The sequence below is a fragment of the Prionailurus bengalensis genome, chromosome E2, assembly GCF_016509475.1.
Source record: "Prionailurus bengalensis isolate Pbe53 chromosome E2, Fcat_Pben_1.1_paternal_pri, whole genome shotgun sequence".
Taxonomy (NCBI): domain Eukaryota; kingdom Metazoa; phylum Chordata; class Mammalia; order Carnivora; family Felidae; genus Prionailurus; species Prionailurus bengalensis.
In genome coordinates, this window is record NC_057352.1 from 1,331,099 (window position 1) to 1,357,288 (window position 26,190).

General features: G+C 44.1%; 2 protein-coding genes and 1 non-coding gene across 3 annotated transcripts; 1 reads left to right on the forward strand and 2 right to left on the reverse strand.

Annotated features, from left to right (window-relative positions):
* Window positions 1-491: 491 nt before the first annotated feature.
* Window positions 492-1,942, reverse strand: LOC122493696 (vomeronasal type-1 receptor 1-like). The gene has a single exon (XM_043598221.1). It carries the CDS (start codon window positions 1,429-1,431, stop codon window positions 631-633), a length of 801 nt encoding a protein of 266 aa, XP_043454156.1. The 5' UTR covers window positions 1,432-1,942; the 3' UTR covers window positions 492-630.
* An 11,425-nt stretch (window positions 1,943-13,367) lies between these two features.
* Window positions 13,368-18,378, reverse strand: LOC122493695 (zinc finger protein interacting with ribonucleoprotein K-like). Its single transcript, XM_043598220.1, is given in 3 exon segments — window positions 13,368-13,615; window positions 13,618-14,538; window positions 15,831-18,378. Coding segments are annotated over 3 exon segments (1,164 nt in total). The 5' UTR covers window positions 15,964-18,378; the 3' UTR covers window positions 13,368-13,505.
* A 1,634-nt stretch (window positions 18,379-20,012) lies between these two features.
* LOC122495309 lies at window positions 20,013-20,200 on the forward strand. The gene has a single exon (XR_006300386.1). It is a non-coding gene; the product is annotated as a U2 spliceosomal RNA (small nuclear RNA).
* The last annotated feature ends 5,990 nt before the right edge of the window (window positions 20,201-26,190 follow it).

Here is a 26,190-nt window from a genome sequence, read left to right on the forward strand (position 1 = left end):
TGAGACAGAGAAAGAGGGCATGAATGGGGGAGGTTCAGAGAGAGAGGGCGACACAGAATCTGAAACAGGCTCCAGGCTCTGAGCTGTCAGCACAGAGACCAACGTGGGGCTCGAACTCACAGACTGTGAGATCATGACCTGAGCCGAAGTCTGACGCTCAACCGCCTGAGCCACCCAGGCGCCCCTGAGATATTATTTATACCATGTTCATTTTTTGGAAATCTTATAAGCAGTATGAGGCCAGGGTTATTTTTTCTGTTATTCCATACTGAGTCCCTATGTGATAATAGATTATCTGGCATTAAACACGAGCATACAAACACACAAAAAAGTGATTAAATAGGGACGCCTGGGTGGCTCACATCTGACTTTGGCTCACATCATGATCTCACAGTTTGTGGATTTCAGCCCTGTGTCAGGCTCTGTGCTGACAGCCCAGAGCCTGGAGTCTGCTTTGGATTCTGTGTCTCCCCCTCTCTCTGTCCCTCCCCTCTTTGCACTCTGTCTTTCTCTCTATCTCTCTCAAAAATGAATACATTTTTTTTTTAAATCGGCAAAAGAAAAGTGATTAAATAAATGATAGGATGTCCTATAGGGAACTTACTGTTTTAGAGACCATACTTGGAAAAATTATTTTTCTTCCCTAGAAGCAGAGAAAAACTGAGAGGCACGGGTATCACTGCCAAGGAGCATGAAGGGGCTGAAGGTCGGGAAGCCTGAAGATGCCAGGGCAGAGATGTTCATCAGCCAGTGGCTTGGGTTCACAATAAGTGTTACCCACAAAGACAAAATGAAAGAGACAAAACAAAAGGAGATGCATATGCTCACCAGGGCCAGGATGGTGTGCGTGGCTCTGGCCTCGTGGGAAGGTTTGGGGGGAAGTCTGTTGCTGTGAATGTGTTGGACTTGCTGCTTGTGCCTGAGCAGGACAGAGACCATGGAGCCACTAGACCAGGCCATGAGGCCCAAACAAGTGACACCAATGAAGGAGAACATGACTGCATGTAGTAAAACAACAAATTTGTTTGGAATGGGTGAATTACAGTATTCATAAATTTTTTCCACACTCATGTTTTTGTTCTTTCTTGGTCCAGTAATATGCAAAGTAATAAAGATATTCAATAGGAGATGCAGGATCCAGCAGAGGAAACAGCAGAAGCCAAAGCACTTTGGGAATGTAACCTTGAGCTCCAACCACTTGGAGGTGTTAGTGTTGAGCTTAATGACCTGGAAACCACTGAGCAGGCAGGTGGTGCTGAGGGAAACCCCTCTGGCCACTCGGTGAAAATAGAAGACAAGCTTACATCCAGCATCATTCAGAAAAGATTTCAACCCAAATGCTGCCATTGTCTGAGGAACTCCTGTATGAAAAAGAACCAAGTTGTTAGCTAGGACTAGCTGGATGAGAATCAAGTCTGTGGGTCTCAACATGTGCCTAGTGAGTGAAGTAAAGATATAAAGACAAAGAAGCAAGGAGTTTCCAAGGATCCCAACTCCAGTTTGGGTGAGGAAAACAATACCCAGTTTTAAGTTAGAGGAACCATTTCATCAATTTAAAAGGGATACTGGTGGCTGTTTTGATTTGAATCTCAGGAATCTGGAGACTAAAATAGAAAATTTTGTTACTCTCAATACACCAAGAAAACATCTTTAGTCATATAATTTCTCACCTCGATATGAATATATGAACATTTACACATGCCTTTCGTATGTGCAAAACAATTTTTTGCAGGACTATTTGAAATTACAAAGATTGAAATCAACCAATGTTAATCAACAGGAGACTGAAGGAATCATAGTGTATGTTCACAATGGGACACTAGGCAGCCATGATGGGTAAAGTTCTCTCTCCTGCTGCGTTTCCAGGACACATCATCAGGTAAAAAATAGAAAGTGTCAGAATATTGTGTGCAGTTAGCTTATTTTCCTAATAAAGGGAGTATAACTACAATCCATTTATCTATGTGTATATGACCAAAATTTTAAACTAAAAGAATACATTTACAAGTTCTAAAAATGAGCACCTGCCTGGGTGGCTCAGTCGGTTAAGTGGCCAACTTTGGCTCAGGTCATGATCTCACAGCTCCAAGGCTCGTGGGCTTGAGCCCCACATCGGGCTCTGTGCTGACAGTTCAGAACCTGGAGCCTGCTTCTGATTCTGTATCTTCCTCTCTCTCTTCCCCTCCCCTGCTCACGCTCTGTCTCTGTCTCTGTCTTTCTGTCTCTCTGTCTGTCTCTCTCTCAAAAATAAATAAGCATTAAAAATTTTTTTTTTTTTTTTTTAATGAGCACCTGTAGGTGATAGTGGAGAAAGAGCACAGGACAAAGTATGAAGTCAGACTGCTCTCAATATACCTGGTTTGTGGCTTTGGTGCCACAATTCTTTTTTACATATTTATCTAAATATATATGGTGACAAAAGTATTATAAAAATTCAGGCAAACATAAAAACAAACAAACTATATATGCTCATAAATGCATGCACATACATATACAGTGTATACATAACATTTTATTAAAAGATAATTAGAACTTCCTGAAGAAATGAATGAATCCACATCTGGGGTAGAAGTTACAGAAACTATCTCAGAACTTCCTATTGTAGAAGAAAACAAAAGAGCCACCCCAAACTACTGAGATTATGTAAACAGGATGCCAAGAGTTAACAGGAAGGATTCCCAATGACAAAGTGTGGGATATTTCCAGCTATTACTATTTCCAAATTAAAACAAATATGTTTTTAAAATGCATTTTTATCACTGCTTTAAAAAATAACCTTACAGTTGGAGGACGATAGAAGACCAACACACTGAAAAGGAGAAAATAAAGGGAAAGGAGTAAGATCTTCTTTGCTATCTACACTCTCTTTTTGTAGAAGTTTTAACCTAGTAAAAGAAAAGGGGGACAGAGTGGAACGCCACCTAAATTGAGGCAATATTCATTAATGACTGTGGGACCCCTGAGGCGGCAGGACCTGTCATAATGGATGGGTCCAGAGGGCAATACGGGGCCTCTGAATTTTTGCTGGAGGGAAGACCGGGCAGGTTTGCAGATGAAATGAGTGGGACCCTGGATGGTTTCTGCTGGTTCCTATCATTACCTTCTTCTCTGGGGCAGATGTTTGAAAAGGTCTATATTAAAGTTGGAAAGGATTTGTTGTAATAACTGGCAAATACTAGGTTTGTTGTTTGCTCCAATTTTGTTCTTTCATTGTCTACAGCACCATGCTTTCTTATTTTGCATGTTTACCCTGTCACTTTCAGATATGGGTTCATTGAAATCTATTGATCTTACTCTTTCTCTTAGTATTTTTCCTAAGCCAGCACCAACAATTTAAGTGCCTTCATTATGAAGAGAGGAAAGTGAAAAAAAGCAAAGCCAGCCACACAGGTAGAGCTGTAAAGTGAAAAATGCAAGACCCAACCAAGTGGGTTGGTATTTCCGAGCTCTGACCAATTTTTAACTGGTATTACCATATCAACAAACCCAGGCTGGTTTCTGCAATATTCTCAATTTTTATAAAAACAAGCTTTCAATGAAAACACGATATAGGCAAGCAAAACACATCTATTGTTTAAAATTTTTTTAATGTTTATTTATTTTTGAGAGAGAGAGGCAGAGTGTGAACAGGGGAGGCACAGAGAGAGAGAGATACAGAATCCAATGCAGGCTCCAGGCTCTGAGCTGTCACCACAGAGCCTGATGTGGGGCTCGAACCCATGAACCATTAGATCATGACCTGAGCTGAAGTCGGAGGATCAACCAACTGAGCCACCCAGGTGCCCCAAAACACATCTATTGTTTAGGAGTAACAGCTGGGTTGCCAATCATGGGCCTCAGCAATAAAGATGCAGTGTATTAAGAAGGTACTGCCTCAAGGTTAAGCGTCCGACTTCGGCTCAGATCATGATCTCACAGTTTGTGGTTCAAGCCCCAAGTCAGGCTCTGTGCTGACAGCTCAGAGCCTAGAGCCTGCTTCGGATTCTGTGTCTCCCTCTCTCTCTGCCCCTTTCCCCCTCTTGCTCTGTTTCTCTCTCTCTCTCTCAAAAATAAATAAACATTAAAACTTTAAAAATAAATAAATTAATTAATTAATTAATTAAATAAAAACATATATACCAGTAAAAAACCTAAACGTAACAGGTAAACCATATAGGATGTATATATTTTTTAAAATAATGACTTGTGATAAATATGTATGTAGTAAGCAATCCATATGACAGAAGCCTAGTAATTTAAACTTATTGGAATATGTGAAAATGTACAATTTATATAAGATGAAAGGCATGATTAAATTAAAATATAAAGATGAAGAACAAAATAATAGAAAATATTTTACCTAAGAATAATGGAAAGGAGAGGCAATTAATAACATTCTAGATGCCCCCTCTAATCATGAGATATATGATCATATATTTTCTAACATTGAAAGTTATATAAATAAGAATTTCTTATTTTTAACAATTTTTAATGTTTTTTCTTAGAAATTATCATGTAAATGCATAATAAATTTAAAAGGAGATACCATTTATATGCAGAAATATACTCCTGTGCCAAATATTTAATTCACATTCATATCTTCACTTTACATTATCATATTGTAATCTCACATAACCTCACCTAGATAAAGATTAAATGAATTAATTATGGTTTCTCAGTCTAAAAATTTGTATAATGGTATAGGAGTAGGATCTTTCTATATATAAAATATTATTAGGTAAAAATGTTCAGTTCTATTAACCACATTTAATTAGATAGCAATTTTTTATAACCTTCTAAATGTTAGATGTTTCCAGAGAATTAAATTAGGATACATCAAACAAGAGTGGTCTTCAGTTTTGCAATAATATTTGTTATCGGGGCGCCTGAGTGGCTCAGTTGATTAAGTGGCCAAGTCTTGATTTCAGCTCAGGTCATGATCTCATGGGTTTGTGAGTTCAAGCTCCACATCGGGCTCTGCGTTGACGGAATGGAAACTGCTTGGGATTATCCCTCTTTCTCTCTCTTTCTCCCCCCGCTCCTCTGCTGGCTCATACATGCACGTGCATTTTCTCTCTCTCTCTCTCTCTCTCTCAAAATAAATAAGTAAACTTTAACAAATAATATTTGTCAATAATAATATTAATAGGCAATAATTTATCAAATTAAAATTCATTATGTAACTGACATTAAAGTTTGGGAAACCCTGGAATCTAAGAAAGTACATGCTAATGAATCAAAGCATTTCTGGAAGTATACACAATAAATGATAACAAATCATAAACCCAGTGACATGTGAGCTTAGGGAAGAGGGAGAGTGAGGAAGAAAAGAACATTTATTTTATGCATATGCATATAAATTTGTTCAAATATTTCTTGGGAAAAAGGTAGTAGGGTTTATAACTCCAGCTGAAAATTTTAGGAAATCACAGGTAAAATTAAATAAAATACACATTTGAAATTAACAAATACAAAGAGAAAGAGATAGGAGGGTTGCCCTTGAATCATAATTATAATAAAGTTTTATTTATAATAAATCATAAAAATGAATTTAATAATAATTAGATATTTCAATTGACTAGGAGTGAGGAGAACAATGTATGGGTAAATAATGTAGCACAAATGTTCTATGAATACTCAAGCCACGTGTCCTTTAAGAAACACAGACATTCATGTACAAATAAAACCCCATCTCATTCCTTGAGCAAACTGCTTTCTGTAGAGGCACAATTAGGAACTGTATTGGACACATTTTACTTCCTGGGAAAGTGGCAGGATAATCTTACTAACAGCTCCCCTGACTAGGATCTTTGTGGTTAGAACAGACCAATTTATTATTGCTTGTGAGGTTGAGTTTGAATAATGACTTTTGAAACCACAATGGATTCAAAGCAACTGATAAAGTTCAGGGAAAGTTCTAGTTAAATGTCAGGGTCACATGTAGATTTTAACGCAGTAATATTATCTGATGATTTCTGCTCCCAAATCCCAAAAATTCAGAGGGCTATGACCAAGAAGGCAGAAGACAGACATCAGACAGCCTCCAGACAGGAATGCTGGGTCTCTACTTCTCAGGAACCCTTAGAAAATATCCCTTCTGTATATATTTGTGCCCATTTTCTCTTCCCAGGAAAATAAGATTATATTCACGCACAATATTTCTTAAAATGTTTTCTTAGCAGTATCATTTTTCTCTAAGACTCTCTCTTGATCTAAAAGGAAGTTCTACTTACCAAATGTCATTCCCCACCAAACCAGCAGATTTTAGAGTCCAATCTGGAGCATGTGTGCAAAGGTGGTATCTTATCCGAGATAAAGGTCTGGGACACCATGATCTCATCTCTTTGCTGGGAAGTGATGATCACTTCACCAATAATTGCAGTGACAATGTCTGCATGGAGAGTTGAAATTATCTCTGGGAAAAAAAAGTAAAAGCTACAAATTACTAGGAGCTATTAGTAGTGATTAATTATCTCAGAAAGAAAGAAAAAGCAGGAACAGCCACGGGAAAACAAAGCTAAGTTTTCTGAAAAGTATCAGGTGGAAATGACAGGTGAGATGAGGATGCTCATCTTGTGTGTGTGTGAAGTGACAGAAGGAAGCTTCATTCAAGGCTGGTCTGTGATTCTGGCCAACCTGAGGATGTTACCTCTCAAATATGATTCTTACACTGCCCATATTCTGAAAGAGGAAAAGAAAGAACCATTAAGTAAAAATTACTAAAGTATTAAAAATGAATATGAAGAAAGTGAGGCAAATTTTAAAAAAGATTTTATTTTTAAATAATCTCTACACCCAACATGGGGCTTGAACCCACAATCCCAAGATCAAGAGTCACATGCACTACTGACTGAGCCGGCCAGGCACTCCCAAGGCAACTTTTATTTACTACTTCAATAAACAGATGTTAAGCACCTGAAATGTAGATAATACATTATCCTTGGTGTAAGTGATCTATAGAGGGCAAGAGGAAGGGGGAAGGTAGAAGAGAACTTACCTGTATTGAAACAGGTATTAGATAATAATAATATCTAATATCTAGTATTATCTAATAAATAGTAAACATTCAATATGCTATATGATGACAGGTGCCTTGAAGGGGAGTAAGCTGGAGTTGGGGGATGAGCAGGGAATGAGAGGGTAGAGTAGTAAGGGAGACCTGATGGCAAATGGAAACTTCAGGCAAGACTTGAATAAAGATGAAGTAAGCCATGCAGCATTTTTGAGTATATGACCCAAGCACAGGTATCAGCCAGGATCATTGTGTCGAGCAAAGTCTGGTACTGATGCCTATGGAATGAGATGAATGAGCCACAGGGTTTAAAAGTGCTCAGAGAGAGGGGCGCCTGGGTGGCTCAGTCAGTTGAGCGTCTGACTTCGGCTCAGGTCATGATCTTGCAGTTCGTGAGTTTGAGCCCTGTGTCGGGCTCTGTGCTGATAGCTCAGAGCCTGGAGCCTACTTCGGATTCTGTGTCTCCCTCTCTCTGCCCCTCCCCCACTCATGCTCCGTCTCTCTCTGTCTCTCAAAAATGAATAAACGTTAAAAAAAAGGGGGGGTCGGAGAGAAACATGGGCTAAAGACCTGTGTAGCTCCTCAAGCTCTTGTAAGAATTCTGAATTTTCTCCAATAAAATGAGGAGGGCTTCTGGGATCTTGCTCAAATATGGACATTACCTGATTCATACTTTGAAAGGGTCACGTTGGCTGAAGCGTTGACAACAGACTTGAAAAGAAAAAGCATAGGATCAAGATCAGTTGATGACCGCTGCAGAAATTCAGATAGAGGATGGTGGCTCTTACCAGGCTGAGGGCAGGCATGGCGGTGAAAAGGGGTCAGATTCATGATATGTTTTGAAAGTAGACCCAATCAGATTTCCTGTAGGACTGGTTCTGCAGTATGAGAAAAGGAATGAGTTGAGAACGAGCCCTGGATTTTTAGTCTCAGCAACTGGAAGGAAGGAGTCTCTATCAACCGAGAATGGGACAGCTGCAGTCAGAGCAGAGTGAAAAGCAAGCACACACTGACACCACCAAATGCTGGTGAGGAGGTGGAGCAACGGGCACTCTCATTCATCGCTGGCAGGGAAGCAAAATGGCACAGTCACTTTGAAGACAGTCTGGCAGTTTCCTACAAGACTGACAGGCTTGCCAGGCAATCCAGCAATTGCATTCCTTGGTATATACCCAAATGTGTTGAAAACACATCCACACAAAAACCTGCACACGGATGTATACAGGCAACTTTATTCACAACTGGCAAAACTTGGAAGCAATCAAGATGTCCTTCATTAGGTGTATGGATAAATAAACTGTGCTCTGTCCAGACAATAGAATATAATTCAGCACCTAGAATGAGAGAGAGAGAGTGAGCACTGTCAAGCCATGAAAAGGCAGTGGAGGATACTTAAACACATATTACTAAGTCAAAGAGGCCATTCTGAAAAGGCTACAAACTGTATAACATTCTGAAAAGGCAAAACTATGGAGACAATAAAAATATCAGTAGTTGCCAGAGGTTAGGCAGGAGGGAGGGACGATTAGGTGGAGAATTTTTAGGGCAGTAAACCGAAATTTTAGGGGAGTGAAACTAATTTGTATAACTATAATGGTGGACACATGTCATTATACATTTATGCAAACCCATAAAATGTACAAGAGTAAACCTTAATGTAAATCATGGTCTTTGGGTGATAACATGTCTTTGTAGGTTCATCAATCATAACAACTGCACCACTGTAGTGCTGGAGGTTAATAATGAGGCAGACTATGTGTATGTGAGGGCATGGGATATATGGGAAATCTCTGTAGTTTCCTGTTAATTTGGCTATGAAGCTAAAACTACTCTTTAAAAAATAGTTTATTTTAAAAAAAATTTTTTAAAGAGAGTTCAGAGAAGTTTAAGTGTGGAGTCTGTCATGTCTACCAGATGTCCAGAAATAGGTTGCAAATAGATCATTAGATAGCTGATCGCTGGATTTTTCAATGGAGATACACACTTTAAAGTTTTGAGCTTATCATATTATTTATAATCATGCCATTGCATAAGATCACCAAAAAGTATATACAGATTAAGAGATGACTGTTACTTGGACCCTCATTCATTACAATACTAAGAGAATATTTTTTTTTTTCTTCTTGAGCCAGCATATTCAGTTAAGAATACAAAACAACAGGGGCATCTGGGTGGCTCAGTTGGTTGAGCATCCAATTTCGACTTGGGTCATGATCTCGCGGTCCGTGAGTTCGAGCCCTGCATCAGGCTCTGTGCTGACAGCTCAGAGCCTGGAGACTGCTTCAGATCCTGTGTCTCCTTCTCTCTATGGCCCTCCCTGCTCATGCTCATGCTCTCTCTCTCTCAAAAATAAACATTATTAAAAAAAAAAAAAAGAATACAGAACAACAACAAAAACCCCGTGGTGCCAAAAGCTGCTGAAAAAAACTTTAAGGAAAAATTTAAATGTCATTAATGTGTTCATAAGTTCATTGATGATGATGAAGCTGTGAAGACAAACTTTCATACAAATGAGTAGGAAACACACAGGAGTTGAAATAACAGAAAACAAAAAGAGAAAGTGCTTGTGAAAATTTAGCCATAGAGAGTGAGGGAGAGCAAAGCTAGGTAAGAAAATGTACTAGATCAGAGTGAAGGGTAGTTATTTTATGAAGTACACACTTACTGATTTTTGTACTTTTGTACTTTTTGTAAAGGCGATTAAGAGACTGAAGATCAGCGAGGGGTGGGTTTGTCAGTCAAGAGATCTGATAGACCAAGAACAAAACCCCTTAAAAGTTAAGACATGGGGAGGTCATCTTTAAGTGTCAATAATCAAGGAATTGACCCTACATTGAAGGGAGGCATCATTTCCGTTTCAACACAGGGAGCCCAAAAGAGAATTGTTTTAGATTTACGAGGCAGAAGATGTTGTCAAATGATACCAAATGATTTTTTTTATGTTTATTTATTTTAGAGACAGAGAGAGACCACAGGTGGGGGAGAGGCAGAGAGAGAGGGAGACACAGAATCCAAAGCAGGCTCCAGGCTCTGAGTTGTCAGCACAAAGCCCAACGCGGGGCTCAAACTCATGAACCCCGAGATCATGACCTGAGCCAAGTCGGACGCTTGACCGACTGAGCCACCTAGGTGCCCCCCAAATAATGATTTTCTATTCTCTGTATAAAGGTGGCAGAATACTAACATAGACAAAAGTAATCCTGGAAGAACGTTACAAAGTTAAAAATTGATTTATTTGGCATTCTTGAGATTTTCATGAATATATTGAGCTAGGAACACCAAGGTGGACAGGCAAGTTAACGGGAGAGGGAAAGGAGCTGCTGGAAGAGAGGACAGCTGGAGGATTAGGGTAAGGTCCTGATCAGGCTTTGGGAAGCTTTTAAGTGACAGATCATAACATCAGCTCTTTGAGTAGACTGACCTCTTTACAGGTAATTATTAGGACAATGCAGGATAGAACAGAGGTCCTGGATTATCTGGATTCCCCAACTCAGGGATGAGAGGTTTGAAGGTAGTGGCAACAAGCCTAGTAAGTAATCAAAATATAGTCTTTTTTAGCTGATGGCAACGGTGGAATGTTAGAGCATTGATTGCTGTGGTGTAGGGAGTTACAAGGCTCTAAATGGTAGAGAACGTGTTTGTGACCCCAGATGGTGGATCTGGCTTTCCCCTCTATCTGTGGCCAGCGTATGCTCTGTGATATAAATGGCTGCCATGTGCCACTGGGCCAACGGTCATTGGGATAGTGGGCAAGTATGCTTCCCTAATTGTTTGGATCTAGTGGTTTCGCTGTAAGGAAAGTTCCCATTGGAACCCTAAATAGGAACCAGGTACTCTGCTACAAATAGCCTATGATGCACCCTGAAGATGCTACTGAGTCCACACAACTGAAGTGGGGTTAGTGACAAAGCAAAAATAAGATTTCAAGGAGCCCTTAGCATCTGGATGTCACCTTAAATATTGCAGATTTGGGGTAAAAAACCAGTAACAAAACACCTTAGACTCCTAGCTTAGCTTTGTAATATGTGTTCTCCTTAAAACAAAAGAGAACTAGTGAGGCTGTTTCTGATATGGTGTCTGAGCAAATGGAACACGGAGAATGCAAAGTTTCTCTGGGCTGATAAAAATGTAGGTGGACGTTGTGTAATTAGGAAGTCACTATCAATGGTCTCAATCAAATTTCCATGCAGAGATAAGCCTTAAGTTGAACTCTAAGCTTAATGGTAATTATTGATGAGAACTTTTAAAACAGGTTTTTTAATACTCATATATCTCAGTGATTTCAGTCAGAGAAAGATTAAGCACTCTGTATTTTCCTAATTCATTAAGAAAAATGTTTATGTTTTATTCTTGAGAGAGAGAGAGAGATCGATCAAGATAGAGTACAAATGAGAAGGGCAGAGAGAGAGGGAGACACAGAATCCAAGAAGCAGGTTCCAGGCTCTGACGTGGGGCTCGAACCTGTGAACCACAAGATCATGACCTGAGCCAAAGTCGGATGCATAACTGACTGAGCCACCCAGGTGTCCCTTTCTAATTCATTTTGGAGAATCGGGCCTTAATGTCAGGTTCAAGCATAATTCAAACACTGCTGATTTCTATCACTATGACTTGGCGAAATTATGACGTCCTAGCCTTTTCACTTCCAAAAGCATTGTTGGTTGTCACAACTGTGCCCTCTTCAGGGCAATCTTTGGTCCTACAAAAAATCCTGGCACTCAGGTCACAAATTAGGACCACAGACCTTTCTTAGAAGGCCTTATGCAGTATCTGGCTTTTTCTGATAGCAAATGTGTCATTCTAACACCAACTGGGTGTTCAATTCAATTCAATTCTGACACTTATCCCCACTCGATCCTACAGTTAAGGACTCCATCCCACAACTGTCTCTTCAGATGGCAGCCACAAATGGGGTCCCAGGTTAACCCCACTTCTGCCAGTCTGACTACAAATTTAATGTTGCCTTGAGTCCCCACTCAGGTTTGATAATTTGCTAGAATAACTCACAGTACTCAGGAAAATGCTATATTTACTATTAGTCTACTATAAAGGACACACGTTAACAACCAGATAAAGAAGCACACAGGGTGAATTCCATAAGAACCCCAAGCACAAGAACCTCTATCCCAGTGGAATCAGTGTGCACTCCCCTCCTGGCTGGATAGTGTGAAACCTTATTGTCTAGAGGTTTTTAACAAGGTGTCATTATATAGGCATGGTTGACTAAATCATTGGCAATTGGTGGATGAACTCAATCTCTCACTCCTTCCCCTCCCCAGATGTCAAAGGTAGGGCTTAAAATTCAAACCTTCTAATGTCTGGTGACCAGCCCCAATCCTGAAGTTCCTTTATTGGCCTCCATCTTGAGTCATTTCACTATCATACAAAAGACAGTCTTATCACTCAGGAAATCCCAAGGGTTTTAGAATCTCTGTGCTAGGAAGTAGGGACAAACACCAAATATTTATTATTATGTTTGTTTTTAAACCAGACAGGAAGGCAGATAAGGTAAAAACTATAGTGAATGGGTAGTCTGTGATGTCATACTGTCCTCATGATGTCTCAAGAAAGCTGTCCACCTCTCCACAATGGCAGAGCCCAATTCTGTTTTCAACCCACCCCACACAATAAACAAAAATCTTAAGATTAAAGGTCACTTAATAAGACTTTTATTATTGCACAAACCAGAGCAAATGTGAGACACACAGGTCCCAGATCAGTGAGTTGGAGGCTGGAAAACCTATAAAAAATATTGCATGAGACCAATTAACACCATGAAGGCAAAACTTTACAAACTCAGCAGTTCCTAGACTGGATCCTTTCAGCAAAAAGTGGGTCAGGTCCCTGCCATACTAGTCAGAAGAAAGCGAATGAGAACCTCCAGGGGATCAGATTATGATTTTCACTAGAGGATGGGAGACAGAGTGCAAACATCTGTCTTCCCTAAGCATGCTGAGGAGACACGCGTGCCGTAAGGACCTGCCAGGTGTCAGAGGCAAAATGACTTCTACTACCACCTGGCAGTGACATAATTCTGGCAAGGTCTGCGCAGGTCAGAATATGAAATGCAGCTCCTGAAAACTTCTCACAACTGGAATACACAGCAGATGGCTCTGCACAGATGCTCTCTAGTGTTGTTACGCTGAACAAAGAGCACGTTCGCTGAAGGTTTAAGGCCACCATCTTAAGTGGAATTTCTTTCTCATGCTCAATGAGTTTAGATCTTTGGCTGAACATTTTTGCACATTTGCTGATTCATAAAACTAACGTGGGTCGTGAAGTTTTGGTGTTAAATCAGAGCAGACTGTTTAATGAACTTTCTTGTGCTGGCTGCACTCCTGAGGCCTTTATCTAGTGTGAAGTTTATGGTGTTGAATGAGGCTGTAGTTTTGGCTAAAGGATTTTCCACATTCGTTGCACTCATAAGGCCTTTCTCCAGTGTGAATTCTCCAATGTAGAATAAGCCTGAAGCTTTGGCTAAAGGACTTCCCACATTCACTACATTCATAAGGCCTTATTCCCGTGTGAACTCTCCGATGCTGAATGCAACTGGAGCTTTGTCTAAGCCTTTCCCACATTCATTGCACTCATATGGCCTTTCTCCAGTGTGAACTCTCTGGTGTTGATGAGGACAGAGCTTTGGCTAAAGGACTTTCCACATTCATCACATTCATAAGGCTTTGCTCCAGTGTGAATTCTCCGATGTTGAACAAGGCCGGAGCTTTGTCTAAAATATTTGCCACATTCAGCACACTCATAAGGCCTTGCTCCGGTGTGAATTCTCTCGTGCCGAACAAGTTTGGATTTGCACCCAAAAGCTTTCCCACATTCACTACACACATAAGGCCTTTCTCCAGTGTGAGTACGGTGGTGCTGAACAAGTTTATACTTAAACCTGAAGGCCTTTCCACATTCACTGCACTCAAAAGGCTTTACTCCAGCATGGACTATCTTATGCTGAACAAACGTATGCTTGTAGCTGAAGGTTTTCCCACAGTCACTGCACTTAAACAGTCCTTCTCCAGTGTGAATTCTCTGATGCTGAACAAGGGTACGTTTACGACAGAAGGCTTTTCCACATTCGCCACATCTGTAAGAACTTTTTCCACTGCGAAAGACTTCCTCACACTTAGTACTGCTGTGTATACTCACAGCACTGGCCACACTGGCCAGGAAGTCCTTTTCAACCTCCCCACAGGTGAAAGGCTTCCCTAATGAATGGCCTCTATAGGTCTTCGCAAAGGAACCCCTGTCCACGTCCTTGCTATAGGGCTTTTTCCCACTGTGCTCATTCTGGTGTTGGCGAAGATCTGCACCGAAACAGAATCGTTTCCCACGTGCCACACGTGTGTAGGATTTCTGCCTGGTATGTGTTCCCTGAAGCTCAGCCAGGTACAAAATATCCTTCATGACAGGAACACACATCTCACAGAGATGAAGCTTCTGGGTGGATAGATTTGGCCCCGAAGTCCTGCTTGGTGGTGTTCTTCCCAGAGAAACATTCTGTTCAGAAGGGGCCTCTTCATTGTCTATCCCACAAAAATAATCTGAAAACAGAGAAATGCTAGTCAAGTACACGTGGGGACGGGTGGCAGCCACGTTACAAACATGCGCCTGACACACCCAGGAATGAATGTGTGAGGTTGTTTTCAAGATGAGGGAGCTGGGAGGCAAGGTGAGGAAGGGGCTGTTTTGCAGTACTGGACTCTATAAGGTCACAGAAGTAGGGAGGCCTCGCAAGGCGGAACGAGGAGGAATGGGATGTAGCACAGTGGAGAGAGGCAGTCGGGGTTTCCGACTTGCTCCTCTGAGGACGACCCCCAGGAGGGCTGTTGCTCACACGTGAGTGTTGTGAAGAAGCTCTGGTCCAGGAACAGAAAAGTCAGATTGCTAGTGAGTAGCTGGTGTTCAAGGACATTTGAGGATACGCGCTCACCATCCGTTACGCACGAGCCAATGCCGGGGTCCCTGCAGAGGCAGCAGTGGAAAGGAGCAGGCAGCAGACAGATGCCAGGAAGTTGGGAGCGGCTAGGGGCCAGAAGTCAGTAAAAAGGACAAACTGGCCAAGCGGCAAGAACAGGGAAGAAAAGGTGGAAATGAGGTGTGGCCAGTGGAAATGGCACCAAAACACTGGTTTGAACAGATTGCTGGTATGATGTGAACACGGTCCCAATGTCATGTCTTCCCTCAGCTGCCACTCAGCAGGGCCAGGCCCCCTCCAGCCCCTTGTCCCATGGCGGGAGTGGTATCTATTCTGTGAAGCAGCCAGAACTCTCCCCGACACCCCTAACGGAGCAACTACACAGGACTAGGATAACCAAGTCCTAAGGGAAACACAGGACAGGTAAGTGGCCTGTACCAGCCCAGCTTATGACATGACAAAGCAAAGAAAACTGAACGTTACAAAAAGAACCTCAGACAAAGGTCTCACAGAACAGCTCATCGTGCATGTAAGCGGTGTCCGTGTCAGTGACGGCAATTCCTGGCACGTGCAGGCGTGCAGGACTGTCAGAGGGAGCAAAACCTGAGGTAAGTAGGTACCAGGGATCTGCAGAAGCCACGCAGCTAGGGAGGGGGCAAGCCAGGTGGGGTCCATTCGGCTGATGGCCAAGACTGCCTAGGATTCCCTAGAACCCTTTCCTACCAGGAAAGGCAGCGGGTACTGGGGTAGCAGGGAGAGAAGACGGCAGTACCGCCCAGTCATAGCAACAACAGCACCTACCCAGGAGACTAGGAAGGACGCGGGGCCATGGTCTGGATGTAAAGACACAGCGGCCCCTCGGGAAAAGCAGAAAGGCAAAGTCACTACCCAGGTCACTGGTGGGTGTGAGGCCCTTACCCAGGGAGGTTATAAGTGCCAACTTCTCCAGCATCACATTGTGGTACAGGCGTCTCCGAACCTCATCAAGGAGACCCCATTCCTCCCAGGAGAATACACGGCCACGTCCTCCAAAGTCACACTGTCCTGTCATGTTGGGGACAGATGAAACCACAGCCTCCTGAGGACCCACAATCCAAACCCACACATCTACCCCATGCCCATCCTCTTCCCAAGCTCCCCACCTCAGCAGAGAAACCCGGTTCTGCTGGCTCTACTCTTTCTTCGTGGTTCTATTAACCAAATACCCAGCCCTCAACAAGTGCAGGCAGGTAGGCAGAGAGACACCATCTACACTCGGGAATATGCCCGAGGATTCCAGGACCGCATCTCTCCCTGCCATGCGATTCCCTGGAGTCCTCTGTTATCATGACTCACAATAAAATTTGGGGTCACCCATCACCCCTAAGTTTCCAGTACCAGGGCCCAGGACCATCAATTCATATCCCTCTCTCCACATGCACCCCTCTCACGCCTTCGGACCCCACAGTTGCATCCCCACAGCCACCACCAACTCCCTGCCCCACACCATATGCATCTCTCTCTCTGGACTTGTGCCAGGTTACCTGGTACGTGGCATCCAGAAAGAACTGGGCAGATCCAAATAGGATCCAGTACTACCCCAGACCTCTGACGAATCCCAACACCAGGGGTAGCCCTGGATGCTGCTTTGAAGGCCTCTCCGCCTGTCTCCAGTCCTTGCTTCAACGTCAGTCACATAGCACCACATGTGAATTTCAGATACCCGTGACCCTCTCCCACTTCTGTGCTGCACTTGCTGTCCCCTCAGCAGCCACAACCATGTTCCTTCCACCTACTCTCCTTCAAAGCCCAGCCATCCCGGTACCAGGCATAGTAATTCTCACAGACGACCACATTTGCCCCAGACATTACCCACCAGCAAAACCCCCAGAACCCACCAAAGCTTACCACAAAGTCATAGTAAACCCATCTTATCTCAATTAATCCGACGCCTCCAAATCTGTCTCCGGTCCGCTCTTCCCTCGGAAGTCTTGGTCACCTGCCAAGACCATCCTCCCCACATACTCCCTTCGTGGCCACTTCTCTCCTACATCTGTATTTATGATCCTCCTAACCCCCAACCAGGTACCCAAGCAATAGAGCTAGTCCTCAGAACTCTTAATCTTCTTTCTGACCTGCTGATAACACCACTGCCATGACCTGAATTCCATCTTCTAAGTATCATCCATGGCCTGGTACACATGCTAGCCACCCCTTTGCGTGTCTCCATCCTAAGCCCCACCCCAGATTTCCAGACCTGTGTCCAGCTGCCCACTCGATGCCACAGTCGTCTGTTCTCTGAGCTCCTGCCACCCCCCAGTGAAAACCACTACCACGGATTTTCCAGTCTCAGCTGATAGAATTTCCACCCTTCTTGCTGCTCAGACCAACACTCTAGTGTCATCTCTCACTCCTTCCTCTCTCTCTCTCTCACCCTCAAAACCAGCCCTTCTTGAAAAATGCATCCAGAATACCAACCCCTTCCCCCACCTCCACAGCTACCACTCTGGTCCATGAACACTCACCTGGACTATTCCAGTACCCTCTTCCCTGGTCACCCATCCTCCTCCCTCACCCCCAAAGTCTGTTTTCCACTCTACAACCCGATGGAGCCTGTCTGGACCTGGGTACGATCATCTCCCTCCTCCGCTCCCGATCTCCCATTACATCCATTAGAGTTGCCCAACTTCTCAGGCAGCCATTTCCAAGACTAACTCCAGTCCCCTGCTCTTTGTTCCTAAGAGAAAGAAGACACGCTGTGCCCTGTTCCCACACTAACAAGCACCTGTACACGCTGGTACCTGTTCCTGGGATAACCTTCTACGCCTCCTTCCATTCCAGAAACAAGAACTCCTGCATACAACCCTCAGCCTGGACTCAGGACGAGTCTAGATCACTTCCTGGCGGTGGGATTTCTCCCAGATCCCCACACCAAAAGGGCTAGCAGAGAGGCAGGTGAAGAGTCCCAGAACACCACAATCCCAAAGTTGATATGGGCAAGATCCAAACCAGCGAGGCCCAGGGACACCCTCCACGAGTGCTACTTCAGCCACGGGGCCCTACAGGCAGAATTAGGCCATAGAGGCCACAGAGGCTGGGGACCACGGTGTATTTCAACCGGCCCGAACCTCCCGTGCATCTTTCCAGCCCTGGAGGCCAGACCTAGAGCTGAAACACTAAAGTCTGAATCTCAGTCCTCAGCGCTCCCCGTTGCCAGTTCTCTGCGCTTGGACCCAACCTCCCTGTGCCTCGCTGTCCTCATCATCCCCATTCCAGTCGGTTCTCCCTGAGCAGCTCCTGGAAAACTTTTAAACCCCTAAATCAGACCGTGTCCCTCTTGTCTTCACAACCATCCATGGGTCCCAGCGCCCCCACCACGCCCCAGCCCGCCAGTTCCCCCGTGACCCCGCCGCACATCCTCCGTTCTCCGAGGGCAGAAGGCGGACCCCACACTCTTGAATCCTCCCGCCTTGGGCCCCCCTGCAGCCCTGCACCGAGAGGCCCCTCCCCTGCAGCCCGCACCCCGTCACGCCGGCACTTAGACGCGGGGTCCCCGCCCGCGAGCGCCTTCCGGGCCCGGACACCGGGACCCGGGCCGCAGGGAGCGAGCAAATGCCCCGCGCTCCGGCTTGGAGGGTCTGTCGGGGGGGGAGGGCGGGGAGGGCCCGGGGACCGCGAGTTTACCTCAGCCGGGTCCCTGGGCGCGGCCACTGCCATTGGACTCTGTCCCGGCCCCGCGGTCCCGGGCCCGGCGCGTGGCAGCACAGGCGGCGTCGCCGAGCCACGAACCCCAGTCGGCGCGCCGGGGACGGCGCCTCTTCCCGCCCCTTCCCTGTCGGTCGCCACGGAAAAAACCCAGAAACACCCAAAACGACCGCCACAACCAGGACACCGGAAGTCCCGCCCGAAGCGCTGTAAGCGCACGGAAGAGCTCTTATCTTGGGCTTTCATTGGCTCAGCCCGCTGCCTCTCGGCGCGGAGCCCTCTGGGTAATGTAGTAGAGGCGCTGGCGAAGATGCTCCGCACCAGAACAGTCCCAGAGGCTTAGGTTCCGCGGGGAATGCGAAGGTCCCGGAGGCTTCCTTAAGGGATTTACGCAGATTTGTGGGGAGTGCTGCCTGCAAGCGATCTCCAAAAGTTCTCAGAAGCATGCTTTCAGACCCCATGAAGCTCAGCAGGCTCCCGAGACTAAAAAGAGTATTTTAGGTGCTACCAAAGGCTGTTACTGATACAAATGCACATATCATTTCATAGTCATTTCGACATAAAAATATGTACATTCTTAGCTGTAAAGTAATCGACATTATCGTATTCTTCTTCATACACATGTAACCTCAACCATTAGCGTCACTTTTGTGAGTGTCAGTGCATCTGGTCAAGAACAAGAGGAAAAGAGTGGACGGGTTCATAACAGACAGAAGAGGGATGTGGGGCTGCCCTGAAGAAACTGGGCAGGGTGAAGCTTTGCCTCTAGATCCCACGGAAAACGTCTCTCCCACCTGTATATTGTGATTGTGTCCTATCCAGTGCAGAACAGTGTTTAATCCCAGTGTTTAATCCGTAGAATACTTCTTTCCCCATATTCCAAGATATTCAATTCCTTTAAGGAATCTGCCCTGTGTCTCAAATGGAGAGCGACTAATTTCACACTGGGAGCACGAGTGCAAAGGGGGCCATCTGAACCCCAATATTAAGGGGGTATCTGAATTTCAAGAGGAAGGGAGCACCTGAACTTCATGATCTCATCGCCTTGCTGGGAAATGACGATCATTTCTGCTATTACTGAAGGGAAAGTTCTGCAAGGGTAATTCAGATTATCTCAGAAAGACAGTAGTGAAATAGAAATTACAGAGTTAATAATGTTTATGTAGTTCTTTAAAGTTAGTGACAGGAACCATCAGTGAAGGTTGCAAAAATTTCAGACTTTAATGAAATTTAGCAAGTCATTTAAGTCTGAGAAGAGCTAGAATCCATTGAGCATGTGTTTGTGCTGGAACCTTGGTCACTCAGAAGATATCGTCTCCAAAAGGTGATTTTTTTTCATTCATGAGCACATTGAGCTATCGATACTGGCTTGGAGACTTAAAGAGGTCATTGAGAGTAGCCAGAAGAATAAACTAAATTGCTTCTCAGCCTTATGGCTAAGATCAAGTGTAGTATCTGTTCTAATCAGTTTAATATCTGATGCGTCCTCTATCGGAGGACAACATATTAAATGAATTTTTGGAGCACGGAGATGGAATAGGAGCTTGCCCCGCCCACTCCACACATTGATCTGGTTAAAAAAAAAAAAAAAGAATAAACATAAACAGAATTTGAGGGGTCATGTTTACTCACTGCTCTAACAAATGTGTACTGAACACACAAATAAACCACTTAGAACTGTTGTGTATTTCTTACAAGAATTATGGCAAATACTTAGTAAGCAATGCCAAAAATAGAATCTAAAAATAATTAGAGAGTATGTAAAAATGTACAATCTGTGTGAGATGAAAGACACAAAAAAATTTTAAATAAAAAAGGTGAATTGAGTCTATAAAAGTTCTGTGAATATTGGTGAATTCTAGACAAACATGCCATTTAAGAACTGCAGTCATTCATGGACAAATCAAGTCCTATCTCATTTCCTTGATCAAAGTACTTACTGTAGAGACAGAATTAGGGACTAAGCTAGGGGTATCTTTCTTTCAGGGACAGTAAGAGGAAAATGCCCACCACACAGTTTTTCTGGCTGGGATTTAAGCAGGTAGAACAGATAAGTTATCACTGATCAAAGGCTGAGAGGGATGAAAACTTTAGAAATCCCAATAAATTCACCAGATCCAAAGCAAGTCCCTAGTTCGGAATATATCAAAGCAATTTTACATCTGGCTATATGTGAGGGTCACACATAGACCAAACCCCATCTGCAATTCCTGGTCATTCTTGCTCTCCAACTCTTGCAACCTTCATATCACTTCTTATTTAACATGACTTCTATTTCTCTAAATAGGAGATGGAAGTTAATTTAACCTTCTTTGCTTTGGCCACAGATATTTACTACAAATGTAATGTCACAGGCCCAATAAAGAGAATCCTGCACCCAGAAATAAAACAGAAAGAAGGTGGAGGTTTTCAGTTTCATGCTTATCACTCACTGTTTTTAGAGAAATGCTATTACAGACACCCAAACAGAGCATGGTCCATAAGATAAAACCATCAAACAAGAACAACACACACACACACACACACACACACACACACACACACACACTTCACTAACATTTTTAAACTTTATATTTTCCTGATGCTCCAACATCCTCACACCAGGTGAACACCAGGTAACCAAATGTACCAGAGTGGCCTGCGTCACAAGTTCCCCTTCTTGCTTTCCCTGTCTGTGACTCCTGTCTGTCTCTCTTCATTCTGTGTCTCTGTCTCCTTTCTGCTCCCCTCCCATCTGGTCTCTGTGACTGCACCTGGCCTCCCTCTTCTAGGACCTGTGCGTATAATAAAATTCTTTAATTTCGTACCTCCCCAAGAGTAATTTCTGCTGCCGTGTGGGAGTGAGCCTTGAAGACCCCACAAGGGGGGTTACTCCTCCACTTGGCCCACAAGGAGGGGACGATCGGACCTCGAGAAGTCCCCAAGAGATGCCCTTGCCCACGCACTTACTGCTTGGCTACCCCCACCCCCATCCCCCGGGAAGGCCCCCCTGTTGGCTTTCGGGGCTGCTCTGCTGCCCTGTTGCCCCTGCCTTCCGTGTGAAGCCAAGTTGCCCTGTCCCCGTCCCCACAATGCACCAGGATGAGGATGCCCAGCCACCCGGCTTGCGAAGCAATACTTCTCAGCGCGCCTCTGGTGACCGCGATGTCAGGAGGTCCCCTGCCACTGAGCCACGCACCTCCCCAGAGCGCTGCAGGGCGGGGGACCCGTATGCCGAGCCCGGTGCCTGCAGCAGCCCTCAGGGACAGGTTGCCCGTCCCTGGACAGCCCTCCCCAGCCCCTCCTAAAGGGTCCAGGCTGCCCCTACCTTACCCCGCATCCCTCCCAAGGTCGCTCGTGGCCCCCAACACCTCTGAGTCTGCTGGGGACGCCCTGCTGGAGGGGGAGCCACTCAGAACCAAGGGAACATGGTCAGGTGGATAGCCATCGAGGAGGGAATCAATTAGCCACCCACAGAGAAGAGCCATTCTAAAGGTTTTGCTAAGAGGAGAAGCAGGAAGAGAAAAGGAAAAAGAGAAAAAGAAAAAGAAAAAGAAAAAAGGCAGAAAGGGCAGATTATCCTGCGGTTGGGGCCTTCCCAGGGAAGGCTGCTGCCCAGAGAGACTGGGGCCCTTTCTCCTCCCCCTTCCCCTCTCAGTTTATCAACCAGAGACAGGAGCAGATTAAAAAAACAAAAGTGGGGGGTGGTGCTGGTGTGTGTGCCACTTTAGGGACTATGAGCCCAAGATGGAGGGGAAAATAGAACTTTACAAACCCTAGGCACTAAGCAAATGCCAGGGGTGGCAAACTTAATGCTAGCTCTAGACTACTAACTGCTTTAAAAACAGACCCCTAGATACGGGCAAAGAAAGAGAAAAGGCGATCAAACAAATTGTGTGTGTTGGTGTGCATACGCATAACAAGTTCCGTAATCTGATCCAATAGGATCCAAAATTTATACACTGAAGAATTTCTATAACAAAAAAAGATCAAAGTGGCACTGACTGGCTTTCCTGCCTGTGCAATCTAGTTCTACAAAATGAACACGTGCTGAAATGCACCAGCAGACAAAACGTTATGCACTTAATCAATCCTGGGGCTCAAAGCGTTGTTTCAACTTGGGACCCCGTTCAATTTATCTACTGCACCCCCCTATAACCTAAAGTAAGTGACTAAATGGAAAACTTTTTAATGGTTATGCCTCACTTTAACTGTAGTCTTTCCCATAGTTATAGTAGCTGTTGCCCTAAAATATTCATATTAGGCAGAGATGCTCTACATAATAAATAATAAAATTAAAGAAGTTTTGACACTTGCACATTGGTTTGATAAATGAGACCCCATGAACACCCAGCTAAAATAGTTAATATGGCCCAGTATAAGTTAAACCAGGACCTTCACTATTAAAACGTATCACGTGAGGGGCACCTGGGTGGTTCAGTCGGTTAGGCGGCGGACTTTGGCTCAGGTCATGATCTCATGGTTTGTGAATTCGAGCCCCGCTTTGGGATCTGTGCTGACAGCTCAGAGCCTGGAGCTTGCTTCAGATTCTGTGTCTCCCTCTCTCTCTGCCCCTGCCCTGCTGGCACTCTGTCTCTCTCTCTCTCAAAAATAAACAAAAAATTTTAAAAACGTTATTATATGAAACCCAATTAACAAAGGGGTGATTATCTGTTTTTCCAGCCCAGGTTTGCCTGTTTTTAAATCTTGGGGGTGGTGAGACAATGCCTGGTGGATGTCTACAACCTTCTTGCTGTGGTCCCATCCATCAAGACCCCATATCTAACACCCAGGATTATGAAAAGTACTGATTCTACTCAATCAATAACTGGCAAATATTTTGCACTTATAGATTTGGCTAACATGTTCTGTTCAGCTCAGCCTATTTTAACAGGCCCCCAAATGCAGTTTGCTTCTATTTCCAAAGGGACACAATAAATCTTTGCTACTCCATCCCTGGGCTATCCCAACAGCTTTGCCATCACACACAATTTGCACACAGTTCTTGACGACATCCACCTCCCTCCAAAAGCATGGTTGTGACATTATAGTGATGACATCCTCTTTCAAGGAGATTCATTTGATGCACATATTTAGTCTGACATTTAGGGGCACGTGGGTGGCTCAGGGGGTTGAGCTTCTGACTTTTGATCTTGGCTCAGGTCATGATCTCACAGTTCATGGGATCGAGCCCCACGTGGGTCGGCGCTGACAGTGTGGAGCCTGCTTGGGATTCTGTCTCTTCCTCTCTCCTCTGCCCCTCCCCACTCCCTCTCATGCTCCCTCTCAAAATAAATAAATCAACTTAAAAAAAATTTTTTTTAAAGTCCAGCATTTAGTCCTTGGGGTTTGGTGGCAACATAGTTCTCATTTACAAATTTTACTTATAAATTAAACTCAACAGCCACTTCTGGTGTCCTCAGAAACTCCTTCACTAAGAGGCTTTGGCAACCTCTTCTCCTGCCTCCTGGTGTGTCTGGACCAGTATGACAGCCATTAGCTGCCCCAGTGCCTCTGATGCAAAAAACTACCCCTCTCAGCCTTGGTATATGCATCATTAAAACAACAAATAACTAGCCACACACCAAGCTTTGCTGGAAGGGGAGACTCTCAGCAGAGAGCCTGTGGCCCTCCACCTCCAGCTTTCCATTATGCTGTGGGGCATGGAAACAGCATCCCACAGGCATCGCACAGCTACCAAGGCCTCCCTAAGACAGGATGGAACCAAACCGAGGCCCTATGGCATATTCCATCTGTTGGAGGAGGTGAGACCTCTGCTGCCCTTGGTCCTGGTATATTCTTTGCTCTCTACTAAAGTGTGCATGCCTATGCTCCTGTGCCCGATGGGAAATTTGGTAGAGATTACTACTACATATGCAATTTCCTAAAATTAAGAGAAATTATTGCTTCCCCTAGGAGGTACCTGCCTCATATCATTCAAACAAGTAAGTCCCCCACTCTTTGATGTATTTCCTACCATACTCCTTCAGTTTTCTACCATAATCTACAACCATGACCACACAACCATTCCTTCCCTTTGGTTAAGCACAACAATACATTCTCATGGGTACATTATACTCTAATAATGGCAACTGTGGGTTCTGGTAAGCCCCAAACCCCAGGCACAGCACTTTATTTTAAAAGATTATTTTAGGGGCGCCTGGGTGGTGCAGTCGGTTAAGCGTCCGACTTCAGCCAGGTCACGATCTCGCAGTCCGTGAGTTCGAGCCCCGCGTCAGGCTCTGGGCTGATGGCTCAGAGCCTGGAGCCTGTTTCCGATTCTGTGTCTCCCTCTCTCTCTGCCTCTCCCCCGTTCATGCTCTGTCTCTCTCTGTCCCAAAAATAAATAAACGTTGAAAAAAAAAATAAAAAAATAAAAGATTATTTTATTTATTTATGTATGTATGTATGTACTGACACCCCCCCCAATATATTTTCCCTAACAAAACCATACGCCAGTGTGCAATGGTTACACTGAGGATTTCCACAGTTCTTTATCCACTGGTTCCAAACCTTCCTCAGAAGCCTCATAGGACTTTTCCTTGTTGTCACCCTTATCAATAAATTTGTCTATGTGGCTAAGTCAAGCAATATCACTGACTCTTAATATCGCCACAACCCAGATGACAAGCGGTACCCATCCTAGTTAGTATTGCTAATGATGTTGAGGCATCACAAAATAGATTGTGTTGTAAACTGATAAAACTTCAAATTTTTCTGCTGCCTCATCATCCCTACAAATAGACTATGAGCACCCCACCGGATGACCAGTTGTACATACAGTGTGATCACTGGTCACTGCCACACGTTCCTCCTCTTGCCCTCCCTTGACTGTGACCTAGGGACATTCAATCACATCAATAAAGTCCCTTCATGCCTTTTGCTTCTGTATCCCCCCATTTCCTTCAGTAAAGACACTTGCCTAGGGGTCCTCACTCTCTTTCTGGGCTCCCCACATACTTGCTTGAGCCCTATGCCTGGGCACACTCCCAATATGGCTCCTTGAGTGGGGTATGGGGTCTCCCTTGTCTAGGATATGTGATATAACAAACCCTTTATTGCATATGCCTCCGTGAGTGTAATTTCTGCATCCCTGTTTGAGTGATTCTTAAAGTTCCCACAAGGGAACTCATTCCCCCATTTACAACATGCACACGCACACGCACAATGAATCATTTACCTGTCATGAGATGATAGGTGTATACTCAGAAGTTATGAGCTGAGCACGTTCTTACATGTCTTACATGTAAGAAGATGAAAACACTGAGTTCAATGTATTTACTTAGGAAGAAGACTCCAGATGCAGCAATAGAAGACAAGACAGAGGTTAATATCAGGCACCCCTGGGACAGGAAGGTGAGAAAGATTGAACATTTCAGGAACCCTCAGAAAACATGCTTCTTATCCATAATTATCAGGGCTCATATTATAACCTCAGGAGAAGCAAGATAATTAAATTTCCACATGGTATTTATTAGGTTTTCTTTTTTAATTCCAGTATAATTAACATACAGTATTATATTAGTTTCAGGTATATTAGGTTTTCTAATAAGTATTCTATTTCCATGTTTTGCCAAAAAAGAAAATCTATTTACCAAATTACATCATTTCCTTG